At 42.1% G+C, this 19188-nt stretch overlaps 1 protein-coding gene across 2 annotated transcripts in view; it reads left to right on the top strand.

Moving 5' to 3' along the window:
- Positions 1–4518: 4518 nt before the first annotated feature.
- The window catches only part of NUCKS1 (nuclear casein kinase and cyclin dependent kinase substrate 1), a 37410-nt gene continuing 22740 nt past the window's right edge, over positions 4519–19188 (top strand). For both annotated transcript variants that reach the window (XM_025357120.1, XM_025357130.1), the window contains exon 1: positions 4519–4838. In XM_025357120.1, coding sequence (XP_025212905.1) covers positions 4822–4838 — 17 coding nt within the window. In that variant the 5' untranslated portion in view covers positions 4519–4821. The remainder of the gene's footprint in view (positions 4839–19188) is intronic.

Below are 19188 nucleotides of genomic sequence, written 5' to 3' on the forward strand. Positions count from 1 at the left end.
CAGATGAAGGAGCTGAGGCACAGGGAGTTTGAAATTTGCTAAAGGTCATAAGGTAGTAAATTATAGAGCTCGGAGACAGATAATCGTGATTACAAGTTCAGTGCTGTTTTTGTTCTACCTTGAGGCCTTCCTTTTCAGCAGTGTTCACCTCAGAATATTTGTCAGTGGTTTACATAGATAAAGCTCTCTCTCCCTCAGTGTTACAATGGCAAGTTTTCTATGGATTTTTTTTGTGTCCAGTAAAACAGTAAGTTATTCTTGTGGTATTTTTCTTCAATTTAAACTGGACATCTAGTTGTATATCCTTATTGTTTTAATAGTACAAATTCACCTAAGCTTAGCTCTTAATATTCAAAGTAGAGAGGAAGATGGGAATCTGGAGCAAAGAAATACACACTTGAGAAAATGAAGACAAGGGAAAATTTCCTCTTTAATCATGGATCTATCTCCAAGCAGGCTACTCAGTCTCTGGGGTTGTAGAGAGACTGACCTAATACACACAGTTCTTCTATCCCATCCTGTCTTCTAGAGTGGTACAGAGAGAGCCAGCAGGTTGGAGGTAGAAGATTTAAAAATAAAAAATTTTTTAAAAATAAGACTTGGAGAAGCTTTCTTTAACTTCCTGGCAGCATCTCCAAAGAGTGGTACCCTTCTGTGGTCCTGTGCTCAGTGGAAGCAGTGTCTGTCTTTAGACCTGGTTAGTTGACTTTCATGAGTTCACAGAACTGGAAGTGCCCAGCACACAATGCTGAAAAATTTTTATGAAGCTTTCAGCTGCTATAGTGTAGCCCTTGACGGAAATGGGGTTTTGTTGGGTATATGGAAAACTCATCAGTCTTACCATCCCAGCACTGCCAGTTCTTACCGTCTAACATATGTGAAGGAGAAGGAAAATGGTACTTCTCAAAACAACTAAAATCATAGGGGGAAATTAAACACTGTGTTTAAAAGGCCATGAGATTTCATTTCCAGGGAAAAGGACTAACTCTGCTTTTTCTGTCTCCTGAGGCTTTTCTGTTTTCATAGTTTCTCCTAGTTTTTTACACGTATTGTACCTTCAGGGTTATCAGATAGTGCTTCTAAAACCTGACCTATCCTACGATCAGCGTCCTTCTTCAGTTTCCAGCAAAATGGTGATGGTTAAGACAGGTACACAGGGCAGATCACTAGGGTACAGGTTAGAGGGAAATGACCTTGGAGACCACATTCCACATTCTTTTGGCACTACTGGCCATAGTTCTGTACTTGTCCACTAAAAAGTAAACTCGAAATTCAAGTCTTATTTCCTCCCTGAGAGACGATGTTGATTGAAATACTAAGTGAATAAATGAGCAAATGGAAGGAAGATGTTAGCTGAAGCTGCAGTGAAGAGAAAGGTAGGATATGAGCCTGATCTTGGAAGGGGGAGAGTCTTCATTCAGTGGCCATTTGTATATTGGCCTTGCACTGCACTGTCAGACCAACACCCTGAAGATCTATTCCGAACGTTCCACCTGCCTGCAAATGTTGACTATGGTCATTTCTGTCCACTACCTAATAAATGAGTAACAAGAATTCTTCTGCCCCATCTCACAATACCAAATAATGATGTTTACTAAAATAATAACAATTTGGCCTAATAAAAGAGCCTCCAACAAAGCCACTTGGTGATCACTCTGTCACCCGTTTCTGCCCTGGCATTCTGACAATAGTAGGGATGATAATACACTTAGTCAAAACATATATGGAGCCAGGCACGGTGGCTCACGCCTGTAATCCCAGCACTTTGGGAGGCTGAGGTGGGTGGATCACTTGAGGTCAGGAGTTCGAGACCAGCCTGGCAAACATAGTGAAACTCCATCTCTACTAAAAATACAAAAAGCCAGGTGTGGTGGTGCATGCCTGTAATCCCAACTACTCTGGAGGCTAAGGCAGGAGAATTGCTTAAACCCGGGGATGGAGGCTGCAGTGAGCCAAGATCATGCCACTCGACTGGGTGAGAGAGCTAGACTCTGTCTAAAAAAAAAAAAAAACACCATACATGGACACTCATTAGGATGGCTATAATATGTTGACAAGGACATGGGGAAATTGGAACACTTGTGCATTGCTGGTAGGTGTGTAAAATGATACAGCTGATAGGGAATCCATATGGCAGTTCTTTAAAATTAAACAGAATCACCATATGATCTAGCAATTCCCTTTCTGGGTATATATCCAGAAAGGAAAGCAGGTACTCAAACATACTTGTACCCCCACTTGCCCAGCAGCATCATTCACAATAGCCACAAGGTGGAAGCAACCCAAGTGTCCACTGATGGATGAATGGATAACCAAAATGTGGTATATACATACAATGGAATATTATTTGATCTTTAAGAGAAAGGAAATTTTGACGCTTGCTACAACATGGATAAACCTGGATGCCATTATGCTAAGTGAAATATGCCAATCACAATAGGATTAATACTGTATGATTACACAAACGTGAGATTCCTAGAGCAGTCAGGTTCATACACACAGAAAGTAAAATGGTGGCTGCCAGGGGTTGTGGGGAAGGGGGAAAGTGGGGATTTAGTGTTTAATGGGTACAGAATTTCAGTCTGGGAAAATGAGAAATTTCTGGTGTTGACTCGTGGTGATGGTTGCATAACAATGTGAATGTACTTAATGCCACTTAACTGTACACTTAGAGACAGTTAAAATGGCATATTTATGTTATGTATTATGTATTTTTTTTTTTAACCACAATTTTTTTAAAAATGTGGGGGATGGGTGCGGTGGCTCACGCCTGTAAATCCCAGCACTTTGGGAGGCCGACGCAGGCAGATCACTTGAGGGCAAGAGTTCGAGACCAGCCTGGCCAACATGGTGAAATCCCGTCTTCACAAAAAAATACAAAAATTAGCCGGGCATCGTGGCACACACCTGTAATTGCAGCTACTTGGGAGGCTGCGGCAGGAGAATCGCTTGAACCCGGGAGGTGGAAGTTTCAGTGCGCAGAGATTGTGCCACTGCACTCCAGCCTGGGCAGCACAGTGAGTGACACTCCATCTCAAAAAAATAAAAATTAAAAATATGGGTGACAGAGGGTGGAATGACATGGAAGAGACAAAAGATATTAACTTGTTTAATACTTCACTGGTGGACTGTGCTATTCTCTTCTTTTTGAGAAGCCAGATTTTACAAAGGGAGACTTTCAGGAGGCAGATGTGGTGTGTTTTTTTGTTGTTTGGAAAGTGTATCTTCAGTTGGTTATTAACTGACTGCTCATTGGAGACTTCTGCCAGATGCGCCCAGATCATTAGTCCGTTTGAATCATCACGTCTTCCAGGCCCCGCCCTGCTCTCTGATAGGCTCCACCTTCACCCTGGGATCCTGTTAGTCAAGATGCTCTGAGAGCGCATGGTCACAAAACAAAAATGGTGGGTTTGACTGTGGCAGGGATTGACGTCTATTTTCGATGGCAGACTCAGTCTTAGCCATTCATATAGGAATCCTGAGCTCTGCCTTTGAGAGTGTTAGGCATCCAGCAAATGCTCACGGATTTAAGTGAAATGATGTGCATTACTTTCAGTTATATGACTTCGAAGAGTCTTTGTTTTGTTTTGTTTTTCAAAGTGCAAGGGTAAATCAATAGAACTGAAAGGGTCTTGGGCCAGCTCCACCCATCTCTACCCAGGGATGGAATCATCTTTTAAAACTTGAATTTAACAGTTACATAGCACTTACTGTGAGCCAGAGACTATCCTAAAGGCTTTTGATAGATATGTCAACTCATTTAATACTAATAAGCCTATGGGGTTAGGTACCCTTGTTTCCCATTTTACAGATGAGGAAACTGAGGCACAGAGAAGGAAAGTTATACCACTATTAAGTAATGGACCTGGGATTCCAACTGAAATACCTTGTAGCCCCTGAGCTCATGCTTTTAGTTATTGTACACCTGACTCTTAAAATAGTAATGTACCAGACTGGGACTTTAATGACCCTGAAGTGGATCTCAAGGTCCAGAATGGAGAATGGAAATTGGGGGTGAAGATATTCATTGATTATGATCCTGCCTCTTTACTCCAGCAGCCTGATTAGGTCCCTGAGGGCTAATGCTGAAGCCAGGGTAAGGGGCTTGCAGGTTTAAGGTCAAATTTTTTGAACCTAAGGAATTTCCCTCCAATTCTGTAGCAGCCCCTTAGTGACGAATCTGCTACCTACCCCACAGGTTTTGCTATTAGAGGATTTTCTAGGTTATCAAGGCGGACGAGGTGAAACACCATTAAACTAACACTGAGCAACGCTGAACTCTATACAAATCTTTTTTTCTAGTCTTTCTAAGATACGACCCCAGACGAATCTGCAACTCTGGAGTGGAAGCCAGGGGGCGGGCTAAGCAGCGACCATTTTTGTTTTGCGGCCGTGCGCTCTCAGAGCATCTTGACTAACAGGACCCCACGGTGAAGGTGGAGCCTGTCAGAGAGTAGGGCGGGGCCTGGAAGACGTGATGATTCAAACGGACTAATGATCTGGGCGCATCTGGCAGAAGTCTCCAATGAGCAGGCGTGTTGGGGAGGAGCGCACAAACCCTAGTGGGTTTGGTTGCACGGCGGCTTTGGCGCATTTTCGGCTGGTTTGATTCATCCATTTTGAAGAGACGGGGGAGCGGGGGGCTCGTCTGTTCCAGGAGCCCTGAACCAAAGAGCAGCGGAGTTTGAGGAGCCAGCAGCTCGGGGTTCGGCAGCAGCGGTCCCATCGGCTGAAGTTCGGGGGGGGTGGGGCGCCGAGCGCGCGGGGTGGGGGGGGTCCTGGTCTTTGGCTTCTCGACTCGGTCCTGTTTCGACAGCGAACATGTCGCGGCCTGTCAGGTCAGTGCGGAGTCTGAGGCCTGGAGCGGGTTGGAGGGGGCTGGGGGCGAGTGGTGAAAAGAGTGGGGGACAGAAGGCTAGAGTCGGTCATCTCCGGTGCCACGCGCGGCCTCCTCCCTTTCGGGGCCCGCGCGCACCCTTGCGCGTGGGGGGCCCTGCTGGCGCGCGGGGGTGGCGGCTGCGCGCCCGAGCGCGCGCCCCTCCCCGCCCCGCGCCGCTGCAGGGCTCCGGTCTGCTCAGCTGCCTCCCCCACCCACCGCACTGGAGCGGGCGGGGTGTCCCTGAACCGCCAGCGCCGGAGGGGGAGGGGTGTGAAGTCAGCGCCCCCAAGAGGCCCCACCTCCTCGGGGCCGTCCCCTTGGAGCCAGCGCTGGGAGGCGGGCGGACTCGAGCTCCACTCCCCACCTTCAGCGAGGAGGGGCGGAGGCACCCGTATTGCCCCTTCCCCCCGCGACTGGCGCGGGGGTGGGGGCCTTGAGCCCTTTTTCTCTAGCGGACGGGGGTGTTCCAGGCTAAGGGGGAGGGGCAGCACACCCAACCGGCCCCGCGTCTGTCCTTCGGGGTCGCTGCAGGCCCCGCCTCCCGGATTGGGCCGAACGTGGGCGGGACCCGTTTTTTCCCCCCCGGGCAGAAGTGAGAGTTCGGGACTGGACCCTGGAAAATAATGGACTGCTGCCTCTCTCCCCACCGCGGAGTTTTGAGAGAGTTAACCCCAAAGTTCGCTCTTTCTCTCCGACTAGAAATGTCCTTCCTCGGGGAAATGTCCGTACTCAGGGAGGGGCGGGTTAACAGCACAGCCCAAATCCCGTGTGGTTCTCGTTCCACTCTCACCCGCGTACGCGTCTCGGGATATTTTTGTAACCCTCTTGTCCCCGAGTGACTTTAGTAATAAAAGGGCTAGGTTCGGGTAACCATCAGACTCCATTCTCGGGATTTCAACAAGTTTGCTATTCCCCCAGCGGTCGGTGGAATCGTCCTATGCCATCCTCCAGGCTATTGTATGGAATGTGCCATTTATGGAGGGGTGTGGTTTAGTCTAATCTGTTGAGGCCTTGAAAAGGAGAGCTGTTGCAAATAAATATTTTTAATGTAAGGAATTGGCTTCTTTGCATAGTGTGTTTTCTAAATAAATAGATAAAGGCTTAGTTTTTAAATGTTTTTAACAGTTGTTGCTTCCTCTTCATTCCAAGTTGTGTGAGAAACGGAAGTATCTTTAATTAGAGTTCTAAAGAGAGGTTTGGGACCGTGGAAAGGGTTTTGTTCTACACCGTTCTGTCTCCAGACTAGATCATCCTCCAACTGGTGGTGGCATGGGACTGCATACTTCTACGCACGGGGTGGGAATGAGGAGAAAGAGCTGCTGTTAGCTCTGTTTCAATCAGCATCTGTGGTAACTCACGATCTCTACTCTGAAAGTTATGCTGGCCTTTTGGTAAGGAGTCTAGATAGCTCTTTCAGAGTTATAGTATGCATAATTTCTTGGCATAAAACTTGACCGATGTATCTCAACTCACGTAGAATATTTTCTTTAGGGTCAGGTAAAATATACAATAAAATAAAGATTTATTTTACCTGGATTGGATCTTTTGTCTTCTGGAAGTAATTACTGTGTGGTCAAATTAGGTTATTTTTCTCTACCTTTTAAAATTTAATTCACTAAGTTTTGATGACTTTATTTTATTGTGGTGACATTCTTATCTCATCTGCCTGAATTTGTTTTCCCAGATTTAGGTATTGGAACATGAACAGAACATTTTTACTGGAAAACTTGGATTTTTTATGTTACCATGTGGGGATATATATATTAAGCACATTCTATCAGTTTTTTGGAGGCATTGGGACTTCACAACTTTTTTCTTACTCAGTATGTTGTTTAAACTAATTTTGACCTTGTTTATTGCCCCTAATTGAAGAGTGAAGTTAATATGTGTGGGCTGGTTTTTTTTTGTTTGTTTGTTTTTTGCCATTTTCAAATTATTAATTTCAGAGCACGTTGGTTACCGAGTATATTTTAGTCATAAATTCTCTTTGTAATTATTTTTTAAAAGAAGTCTTTATTCATGACCAATAATAAAGCAGAAATAATTAAACTTGAGTTTGGTGGTTTGTTAAATTTTGCAATAAAAAAGTCCTGACTTAGGGAAATGCTGTTGTTTCAAAGTATAATTGAAGAATCTGTGTTAGTGCATTTAACATCAACAAAAAAAGTGATAGACTTGACCTGATTTCAGAATCATCAGCTTTGTTTTAAAAACAAAAAAGCAAAAGTTGGAAAATATTGTCACTGTGTAGTCTTTTGGGGTATTTTTGCCCTTAGGCCTGTGTATGATTTTGGAGCTTTTCTGGTTCTCATTTTACAATATCCATTTTTATTTTAATATGAACCTAAACATTTTAAGAGCATTTGGAAGTGTACCAGTGGCACCTTAACATCAGTTTCCAAATGAAGGGTGGTATGGTGGACCTTTTGGCTACTGCATGGCTTAGCATAGACCTCTGTCTAGCACGTTATGTTTAACTTTGTTCATACAAGATTGCTGTCTTTACCCTTTGCAGTGGCTGACTTCTAAATGAGAGCTCAAATATTTTAGACCTTGGATTCAAATTAATACCTTAAAATTAGTCTTGGAGCTAGGAAGAGGTTTAGGCAAACTCACTTTATTAAACCTAGTTTAATGGGGACCTGAGTAAGTGAGGTGCCTTGCATCACGAACTAGCAGGTGCAAATGTTGAGCCGAGAACCTGGATTTCCCAACTCCCAGTTCTGCTGGTCCCCACCCGCATGATCACCGTACCTTCTGCCCGATCAATATTAATGTTATTAGTGCTGATTAAAGAACATAGTGTATAACATTTTTAACTTTAAAGTACTTTCATGAGTCAGCTTTGTGAGGAAGGAAGGAAAATGCCGTTACTTCTAAGGGATGAGAAAGAAAGCTCAGATTTACTGACTTGCCCAAACTAGAAACCAGATTTCTTGAAATCCAGCTTTGTTACATTCTCCAGAGATCCTCCTCCCTTACTGAAAGTGATCCAGGTTGCTCAAATCAGTCTTTTTGCTTCTCCTTGTAACCTAAGTGTGCTTGATACCTTGTCTTTTAACACTGGAGATTGTAAGGAACCTTACCATTGAAAATTTAGATGTGCAAACATAAGCTCTTACAAGTTGTTATAAAATTTATTTTATTGTTTGTCATGTTTACAAGTAATGTTGAGAATTAACTGCTTTGCCAGGATTCCAGTTTGCTTTCTATTCAGAGAGAATTGTTTGGGCCATGCCTGGATTCTAAAAATTAATATTCTCTCCCCCAAAACAGTTAGTTTCAAGAAGTCCTCAGCTAAAGAGAAAAACTAGAAACTTGAAAATTCAAGGTAATTCAAAATTTGTTATCAAATGTGCACACGAAGACACAAGTTTAATATGGTTGTAGATGAGACTGGCTCATTCTCTTCTGTAGTTTGTGTGTGTATGTGTGAAGTGTGAGTTTATTAACCTTGGATCTATACTTCTTAAAATTACATGTCACTTTCCTCTAAGAAGACATAATTCCTTCAAAGACATGCCATCAAAGATACCTTACATAATTTACAACACCTGAATAATGGGGGAGTTATTTATTTATTTGAGATAGGATTTCCCTCTTGTTGCCCAGGCTGGACTGTAATGGTGCTATCTCGGCTCCCTGCAACCTCCGCCTCCCAGATTCAAGTGATTCTCCTGCCTCAGCCTACAGAGTAGCTGGGATTATAGGCACCCACTACCACACTCAGCTAATTTTGTTATTTTTAGGAGAGACAGGGTTTCACCATGTTGGTCAGGCTGGTCTCGAACTCCTGACCTCAAGTGATCCACCCACCTCAGCCTCCCAAAGTGCTGGGATTATAGGTATGAGCTACAGCACTGGCCCAGCCGGGAAGTTAATTTTATAAGAAAAGTATTCACTTTTGCTCAACATACATGTAATTAATTATCTGAAAATTACAATGTTTAAAATGTTTTCAGAGTAACTTAACAAACATTGAGAAAAAGTGCAGAGTCAGGAACTGTGCTAGAGGTTTTCACTTTGTTTTATCCTTACTACAACCCTGTAACAACCCTGTAACAAGTATTTTTCTTTATCACCATGTAACATGACAAAACAAGCTTAAAGAATATGTTACAGTTACAGAGCTATAATAGCAGAGCTAAGGTTTGAGCCCAGATCCGAATACAAAACTAGCATTTTTTTCCATGGTACTCATCTTTCTTGCCTAGTATTCAGTGTGAAGATGGTCAAGTTTTTTTATTTAGTATCTCCTCAATGGTGAATACATTCTATATACATTGATTTTTAGCTCTCTGTATAAAACATTTTAGGAAAAACAGCCAAAATGTTTAACATGAGCATTTTTGCTCAACTCAATATTTAAAATAATTTTCAGAGGTACTTTTTGTTTTGTTTTTTGTTTTTTTGAGACAGGGTCTCACTGTCGCCCAGGCAGTAGTGCTGTGGTGTGATGACAGGCTCACTGCATCCTCCCACCTCAGACTTTCCGGTAGCTGGGACTATAGGTGTGGCCCACCATGCCTGGCTAGTTTTTTGTAGACAGGGTTTCACCATGTTGTCCAGGCTGAGAGAGAGAATTAACAGTACTAAGTTAAAAAAATAAATAAGCTAGAAAGAACTTAAGTCCAGTTCCTTCAGTTTACTAGTGATGACTTTGAACCCAAGGAGTTAGTGTAGAGATAATAGGCCAGATTTAGATGGCATAAATATCCTTTTTACTCTTTGTATTTACAGTATTTGATTCTACAGAGAATGTTTAGAAGTCCACATTCCTAGTTTGAAACCATTGGGACCATATGTGGTTTTAAATTATTGAAAAATTTGGAATTCCCAAAAGGTAATAGGATGCGTGTACTGTATAGTAATCTACCATCACTAGTTTAGAATAGTACTCCTATAAACAATCACATTAGTATCTCTAGTGAGGGCCGGGCGCGGTGGCTCACGCCTGTAATCCTAGAACTTTGGGAGGCTGAGGCGGGCGGATCACCTGAGGCGTTTGAGACCAGCCTGGCCAACATGGAGAAACCCTGTCTCTACTAAAAATACAAAATGAGTCGGGCGTGGTGGCAGGCGCCTGTAATCCCAGCTACTTGGGAGGCTGAGGCAGGAAAATCGCTTGAACCCGGGAGGCGGAGGTTGCAGTGAGCTTGCACCATTGCACTCAAGCCTGGGCCACAAGAGCTCCATCTCAAAAAACAAAACAAAACAAAAAAATCTCTAGTGAATTTAAGAATTTTCACACAGATATGAAAGGCCTCACATTTAGGTCGTCATGTTTTGCCACCATGTAAGTTATGAAAATACTTAATTTTGAGAACTTTTTGGATTTCGAAATTGTGGGTTGGTGATTGAGGACATTTAACAGCATGAGCTGAAAAAAAAACACTTCTTCGCTTAATAGAATTATCAATTACTGAGCAACTCTTAGGTGCCAAATAATTCCACCAGATACTTTATACATATTTCAAAATCATGCACAACTCTTCAAGGCATATGTTATCCTCATTTCATATGTTAGGCCTGAGGCTAGGATAAATAAAGTAACTGACACAGTTCACCTAACTATTAAGAGTTGAAGCAGGAATTTGAATGCTACTGTGAACCAACCCAAAGCCAGTTCGTGATCTTTTCAATGTGACATTGTCACAGGGTACACTTTGTCACGGTGTTAGCACATTTTGTCTTCTTTGGAGCAAGTTACAGTTCATAATAGAACTTTTGTGGAGAGGCCTAATTTTCTGGGTAGGAAGAGGAGAAAATGTGAAGAGATTAATGGGAGATAGACCTGACAGGAGGAAAAACCAGTGGAATGTTTAGTGTGAGCCTTTGCCTAGAAAATGTTAGGTGGCATTGTTTTAAGTTTATACATTTCAAAATATGAGGGCATTTCCCCTTGACTAGGTGATTCCAAAGCCACCTAAAGGACAAAAAGTAAATGAGGGACTCATTTTACATAAAAATATGGATGCAAAAAATGCTAAACAGACTATTAACTAACTGAAACCAATGCGTACAATAACTCACTGTCATCAGTAGGCTCTTGGAAACTTCTAACTTTAAGCAAAAGGATATACAGTAGGCAGGTTCTTGAATAATGTTTTGTTACAAGGTTGATGAGAAAGAACGGTCTTGTGCAACATTTCGCTTAAGGCCCAGGTTTCTAAGAGCCTGTCGGTGACATTAAGTGAGAACTTAACTGTATTAAAAATATATGTGATCAAGTAGGGTTTGTCCCAAGAACAAAACAATCTGTTTCTGTGAGTCAACATATTGAAAGACTAAAGGAAAAACCATTGCATTTGAAAAAGGTGTAATGCCTATTGTAAAACTTAATGCAAATGGAGATGTTGAACTCCATTGGAGTAATAGTATTTTGCAGTTAATAAAGCATTTTACAATTTTCAAAGCTTTTTCTCACTGGTTTCTTCTAGCCCAAAAAACACCATTAGTTAAATAAAGCTAATTTTGAATAAAGGTTTTTGCTTTTTGGGGTTTTTTGGCCTATTTTCCCCAAAAATGTAATAGTCACCATACTGTGTAACTCTGGGATACTGCACCTGTTATAATCTACGTGAATGTTGTCTCTCTAGAGTTGTATGATTTACAATCTGCATAGCCAAATGGTTTACTTTGGAAACTTTGAACTTAAAAAGTTTTGAGCATGCTGAAAAGTGTTTAATTTGCATTTTTAAAACAATTCCTAGCTGTAAAAGGAAAGTGACCGTATTACTCTAAATTCAGAAGTAGCTATTTGAATTGTTGAGACTGGAGACTGCACCTAGGAGACTCGCATGTTGTGGACAATAGGAGGAAAGCTTGATTTATTTGTTTGTTTATTTTTTATTTTATTTTATTTTTTGAGACAGAGTCTCGCTCTGTCGCCCAGGCTGGAGTGCGGTGGTGCCATCTCAGCTCACTGCAAGCTCCGCCTCCCGGGTTCATGCCATTCTCCGGCCTCAGCCTCCTGAGTAGCTGGAACTACAGGCGCCCACCACCACGCCCAGCTAATTTTTTTGTATTTCTAGTAGAGACGGGGGTTTCACCGTGTTAACCAGGATGGTCTCGATCTCCTGACCTCGTGATCTGCCCACCTCGGCCTCCCAAAGTGCTGGAATTACAGGCTGAGCCACCACGCCCGGCCCCAAGAGGAAACCTTTTATTTTTTAGCACAAGACCACTTTGGTCAAACTGGGCATCCCTTTGTTTTGTTGGGAAAAAATTATTGCTGTCTAGATTCTAGGAAGTGAAACTAATCGTTATACAGTTATACTGCCATGTTGTAAAATAACTAAATGGTCTTAATTATAAGTCTTTGAAACACTTTAGATGAAGAGGCCACAGGCTGCTTAAGAGTGTTTCAACTAGGTATTGCAGTTTTCAGGTGCTTCTTAGGTATTATCTATTATTTGAATTGTGTATCTGTTCAGTTCTGTGCTAAGCAAGGCGATCTTCAGGGAGATTTCCTTTCCAGCTACCTTTGGTTGGAGTGTTCTAGGTCACAATAAAATAACTTAGGAAATGAACTGCTGAAGAAACTAAATATTAGCTCCACTGAAAGAGTAAAAGTCGGTCCTGCTATCTCTTACGCTGGGATAACATACAGCTGCTTATCTTCCAAAGACTTGCTGCAGCTCTAGAGATTCATAACAACCCCTCTTCCTTGAGTGACTACTGCTTTCTTACAGAGAAACTTGGTTCTGTAAAATCAGAGACTATCAGAAACTTTACTGTTTGGAATTCTATCAGTAAAAATGAAACATCACACTTTGTCAGGAAGATCTAAGTCATTTTGACACAGAGAACTAGCTTTGATTTACAACTTCAGAGCTTTGGATAAAATTCTGCATCTACCCTAACTTCTTTCCCAGGAAATAGGACCCTAGTTCCACTCTGCAGTTCAGACCTGATATTGATCCCTTTAACACAGTTCTGTGCTTATAGTCTATCAAGATACTGCTTCATTTATCTTAGTTCTACACTTCTCCAAACTTTTGTAACTTTTTCTGTTATGTGAGATGCTCCACACTTCTCTGATGTGCTTGTCCTTCATTGTATTCAGTTAATAAACCTAACTTTGTCAGGCTACAGGTTTGTCCCTAGCGTTTGAGTTAGACAGTTTCGAAGATACCACCGAGGTTTCCAAGATGATGGGACTCTACTCAGTAATTGCGCATCTGAGACCCCTTCAGTCTCACACGTTGGAGGTTTCTCTGTCTCCAGTTGCATAGGTTTTACACTAAGCTTCCATTAGGAAAAATCTAACCTAGCTGACTTCATTTGTCAAATACTTTATCTTATGCTCATTGAAATTTGTGTGTGACTTTTTTTTTTTTTTTTTTTTTTTTTTTTTTCTTGCTCTGTTGCCCATTTTCCCGTGGCGTGGGGGTGTGGTGGCTTCTTTGCCCCCCCCCCCCGACCTTTCCCGGGCCCAGCCCGTTTCCTCNACGCCATTCTCCTGCCTCAGCCTGCCGAGTAGCTGGGACTACAGGTGCCCGCCACCATGCCCGGCTAATTTTTTGTATTTTTAGTAGAGACAGGGTTTCACCATGTTAGCCAGGATGGTCTCGATCTCCTGACCTCAAGTGATCTGCCCGCCTCAGCCTCTGAAGGCAGGATTACAGGCGTGAGCCACCACGCCCAGCAGTGTGTGACTTTAAAAGAAAACATTTTCCTATACGGTGAAACTGAACCTGGTAAGTTGTGAAATAAAGTAACTTGAGTCTTGGGAATAAGGAGTGCCTTATAAGAGTTAATACTTATTCATAGGGCTAACCCATTAACAAGTTGGTAAAATATATATATATATATACTTAGTAGGAAATTGTGATCTAGTAAATGTGTCTGGCTTAGTCATTCAGAACACCTTTACCCACCTCCGTTTTCTGCAGAAATTAGAAACATCCGATTTGAAAAATTAGGAACTCTTTTCTATAATACTATTGGGGATTTTGTTTTTATTTTTGCTTTCTCATATCTTGTGGCTTTGTTGTGAATTTTATATTTGTTTTATTTTTTTGAGACGGGGTCTCAATCTGTCGCTCAGACTGGAATGCAGTGGCCTGATCTCATTGCAACATCAGCTTCCTGGGCTCAAGCGATCCTCCCACCTCAGTCTCCCAAGTAGCTGGGACTACAGGCGCGTGCCATCACGACTGGCTGATTTTTCTTTTTTTTTTTTTTTTTTTTTTTTTTTTAGAAAAGACAGGGTATTGCCGTGTGGTTCAGGCTGGTCTCGAACTCCTGGTACTTGAGCAATCCTGCCGTGTCTGCCTCCCAGAGTGCTGCGATTACAGGTGTGAGCTACCACAACCGGAGGGAATTTGATATTTTAAATTGTGAATAGGATGGGCCAGGTGTGGTGGTTTACGCCTATAATCCCAGCACTTTGGGAGACCGAGGTGGGTGGATTGCTTGAGTCCTGGAGTTTGAGGGCAGCCTGGCCAACATGGTGAAACCCCGTCTCTACTAAACATTAAAAAAAAAAAAAAAATTAGCCGTCTGTGGTGGTGCACAACTGTAATCCCAGCTACTGGGGAGGCTGAGGCAGGAGAATCGCCGGAACTTGGGAGGCAGAGGTTGCAATGAGCCATCATCATGCCACTGCACTGCATCCAGCCTGGACAACAGAGGGAGACACTCTCTCAAAACAAAAAAACCTAAAGTAAATAATTGGATGATGTAAAATACAGTCAAAACAATGTATTTTAGGCCAAAAGGAACTTAAAGGTCAAGATAAGTGAAGCTATTGTAAGAAATTACCTGGAGGTGGCCAGTGCAGTGGCTCACACCTATAATCCCAACACTTTGGGAGGCCAAGGAGGGCATATCACTTGAGTCAAGGAATTCGAGACCAACCTGAACAATAGGGAGACCTCATCTCTACAAAAAAAATAAACAAAGTCAGCCAGACATGGCGTTGCACAACTGTAGTCCCAGCTACTTAAGATGCTGAGGCAGGAGGATTGCTTGAGCTCAGGAGTTTGAGACTAACCTGGGCAATATGCCGAAACTCCATCTCTACAAAAAAATTTAGCCAGTGTTTGTAGTCCCAGCTACTGGAGTAGGGGGTGAGGTGGGAAGATCGCTTGAGCCCAGGAGGTCTAGGCTGCTATTAGCTGTCATTGCAGAGTGAGACCCTGTCTCAAAAAAAAAAAAAAAAATTTGAGTTGTGTTCAGGCATTCTGCCCTCAATTGTTTTTACATGCTGAGAAAATCTTGCATGTGAGATTTCTTAATCATCTTTGAGGTGGGAAGAGTGGAAAGAGGTAAATGTTCCAAATCTTAAAGGGAAGGTAGCAGTACTTGGTATGCAGCAACTTTAATTGCATCAGTTATTTGGAAGAGTTAGATTTGTAAAGACTTAGGAAAGGAAGGCTTGAGAAGCTGCATCAACAGTGGCATGTGTGGATTATAGGTTTGGAAGGACTTGGGTTGGAAAATTTCTTTTACCACTTAATGGCTTGCAGTAAAGTTACTTGGCCTTTTGAGCATTAGTTTCCTCAGTTAATTAGCTCCTCTTGTGACATTAGGGTGAGAATTAAATGAGAATTTAGACAAAGTAACTAGTATATTTCAAATATCTGAAGTAACTGCTGTTATAATTACTACTAAAAGTCACCGTGGATTCACACACAAAAAGAATATCTTATAGATCAGTAGTCTTCGTAATGTTTGCTTTTGCAGGTAACTTAAACATTTGATTCAAATTTTATGTAGTTGTTTATTTGAGACAGGTTCTCCCTCTGTCACCCAGGCCAGAGTGCAGTGTGGTGATCTCGGCTCACACTGCAACCTCCAGCCTCCCGGGCTCAAGCTATTCTCCCACCTCAGCCCCTGGAATGGCTGGGACTTCACAGGTGCGTGCCACCACACCCAGCTAATTTATTTGTATTTATTTTTGTAGAGATGAAGTTTCTTCATGATACCTAGGCTGATCTCTGATCTCGAATTTATGGGCTGAAGCAATCCGCCCACCTTGGCCTCCCACAGTGCTGGGATTACAGGTATGGGCTGTGGACCACCACACCTGGCTCAAATTTTAGTATATGTGCTACTGAAGTGAGCACGCCTGGCTCAAATTTTAAGTATAATTTTGGGCCAGGCGTAGTGGTTCCCACCTGTAATCTCAGCATGGTGGGATGATTGCATAAGCCCAGGAGTTGGAGACCAGCCTGGGCAACCTGTCTCTAAAAAAAAAAAAAAAAAAAAATTAGCTGGGCATGGTAGTGTCCACCTGTAGTCCTAGGTACTCTGGAGGCTACAGTGAGCCACAACAGTCCAGCCTGGGTGACAGTAAAAGCCTGTCTTTTAAAAATAAATAGGCTGGGCATGGTGGCTCATGCTTGTAATCCTAGCACTTTGGGAGGCCGAGGCAGGCAGATCACTTCAGGTCAGGAGTTTGAAACCAGCCTGGCCAACATGAGGGAACCCTGTCTCTACTAAAAATACAAAAAAGTTAGCCGGGCATGATGGCGGGCGCCAGTAATCTCAGCTACTGGGGAGGCTGAGGCCTGGGAGGCGGAGGTTGCAGTGAGCTGAGATCACTCCATCTCAAAAAAAAAAAAAAAAAAAGATAAATACAATTTTGGAAGTAAAGTTTAGCAGTTTTCTTTAATGTGGAACTTTGAAAGTTTTTCACATTAAAATTCATTTTGAATGTTTATTGGGGAGGTAATATTGATAAAATCCAATTGATAATTACCAGTAAATTCTTAGAAAACCTATTTTGGCAGAACACAGGTTGGGCAATTCTGTAATGAGATAATTTTTAAAATATGATACTATAAGACAAATGTATACTTTTAAAATACTTTTGATTAGCTGTGTTCGATTTTATGATTCCTGGGAAGATTTTGTTCGAACAAAAAGTGTTTACTGCTCAAAAGTTTAACTGTCACTGATTTAAATGAACTAATTTCCTTTTTAAAAAATTTATTAGAGCAAAAGAATTCTGTGAAAATACCGTGGTTTTATTTCAACAAGGATTTTGACAGCTTCACGTAAGGTCCTTGTAAGATGGAGAAATACAGGCAGAATGATAGTTCAGTGTGAGGGACTTTGCCTGAGCAGCCTTACCCAGAGAGGGCTGGCAAATAGTTACCCTGGAAGACTTTCCACTGATGCCTGAAAGGGTTCTGTTCTTGGCGTATCTTATAATTAATGATATGGATGAGGACACTGATGGTGTGCTGATTAAATTTGCAGTTGATAAGAAGTTGGGGAAGATAAATAATATGCTGAAATAGCAGGATCAGGATATCAAATGGTCTTAGATTATGGAAAAGGAGGTTTTAGTCATTGGAATTACAATATGTAGTCCACTGAATGATGGAACAGTCCAAAAGGGAACTGAAATCTTGGATTGCATGTAAGTATAGAGTAGAATAGGAAGAGGAGGGTCATAATCCTGATCTGCTCCGCTCCCCATTCCCCATCTTTTTATAACCATATTATGTTTCATCCTGGGCGCTGCTTTAATATTTACTAAATCCAAGGTGGTATGGAGGAAAGCAGCTAGAGCATGAAGAGAGTACTTGAAATATGAGGAAGTGTTAAAAAGGAACCCTAGTATTTAGCTTCAAAGAGAAAGTGGGAATAGTCATATAAATTTAAGGAATGCTCTGAAGAGGAGGGGTTAGATTTAGACTATGCTAATCCCAGGAGGTAGAACTAGATAGAACCAGTGAGTGGACATTAGAGGCAGATTCATCTCATTGTAAAGAACTATTTAATTATTGGAATTTTCTTTCTTTTTTTTGAGACAGAGTTTTGCTCTGTCGCCCAGACTGGAGTGCAGTGGTGCAATCTCGGCTCGCTGCAACTTCTGTCCCTGGGTTCAAGCTATTCTCCTGCCTCAGTCTCCCAACTACCTGGGATTACAGGTGCCCACAAACACGCCTGGCTAATTTTTTAACTTTTTTTTTTTTAGTAGAGATGGGGTTTTATCATGTTTGCCAGGCTGGTCTTGAACTCCTGACCTCAGGTGCTCCACACACCTCGACCTCCCAAAGTGCTGGGATTACAGGGTTGAGCCACTACGCCTGGCAATTACTGGAATTTTCTTAGCATAGGCTGCCTTGGAGATCACGAGAGGTTCTCAGTCATTCCCTTCTAGGGATATTTATTAACAGGATACAAGCTAAAGGTTGAATTAGATTGTCCAGGAGCTCTACTATATATAATACTCTCGGCACCACCATATCTCCCACCCCATTACCATCAAGCTTTGATAGGCTTTATGAATGCTTTAAACTTAAAAAATGGTTTAAAAATTTTTAGTCTAAATGGTAACCTGAACTTTGCCATGAAGTCAGAAATAAAAATAGAGAAGGCTGGATGTGGTGGCTCATGCTTGTAATCCTAGCACTTTGAGAGGCCAAGGAGGGAGGATCACTTGAGGCCAGGAGTTCAAGACCACCAGCCTGGGAAACAGCAAAACTTGGTCTCTACAAAAAAAATTTTTTAATTAACTGGCCATTGTGACACACACCTGTAATCTCAACTCCCCAGGAGGCTGATTTGGGAGAATTGCTTGAGTCCAGGAGTTTGAGGCTGTCGTGAGCTATGATCACACCACTGCACTTCATGCACTCCAGCCTGGATGACAGAGCAGACCCTGTCTCCAAAAAAAAAAAAAAAAAAAAGGATATTTTGGTATCACATTTTAGTGAAATGAACAGGAAAACAAAGACAATCTTTCTGAATGATACTAGAACCGATACTTTTAAAACTTACGTATTTTTCAACAAAGTAATTCATCATCATATCCAAATAGAAGTTAGTTATGCGTTCAAAATTACAGTGGTATTCTGGGTGGAATGAGTTAATACTTATAAGTAATAATAGCTATTTTTGATATTTATATACCTTGCATAAATGTTCTGAAATGTTCTCAACACTCTTGTTATTCCTATAACAGGTATTGTTATTCCTGTTTTACAGATGAGGAGACTAAAGTTCAGTGAGGGGAAGTAACTTGCTTGAGGATATACAACTAGTAAGAGTCAGGACGTAACTTCAAGAATCTGTGTTTTTAACCTCTATGCTATATTGAAATTTAATGCTATCCTCCAGTTCTAGTTATTGATACTCATTTTACATTGAAGAGTTAGTTAGGCCGGGCGCGGTGGCTCAAGCCTGTAATCCCAGCACTTTGGGAGGCCGAGACGGGCGGATCACGAGGTCAGGAGTTCGAGACCATCCTGGCTAACACGGTGAAACCCTGTCTCTACTAAAAAATACAAAAAACTAGCCGGGCGAGGTGGTGGGCGCCTGTAGTCCCAGCTACTCGGGAGGCTGAG

This window comes from Theropithecus gelada, chromosome 1 (assembly GCF_003255815.1).
Source record: "Theropithecus gelada isolate Dixy chromosome 1, Tgel_1.0, whole genome shotgun sequence".
In the NCBI taxonomy this organism is placed as follows: domain Eukaryota; kingdom Metazoa; phylum Chordata; class Mammalia; order Primates; family Cercopithecidae; genus Theropithecus; species Theropithecus gelada.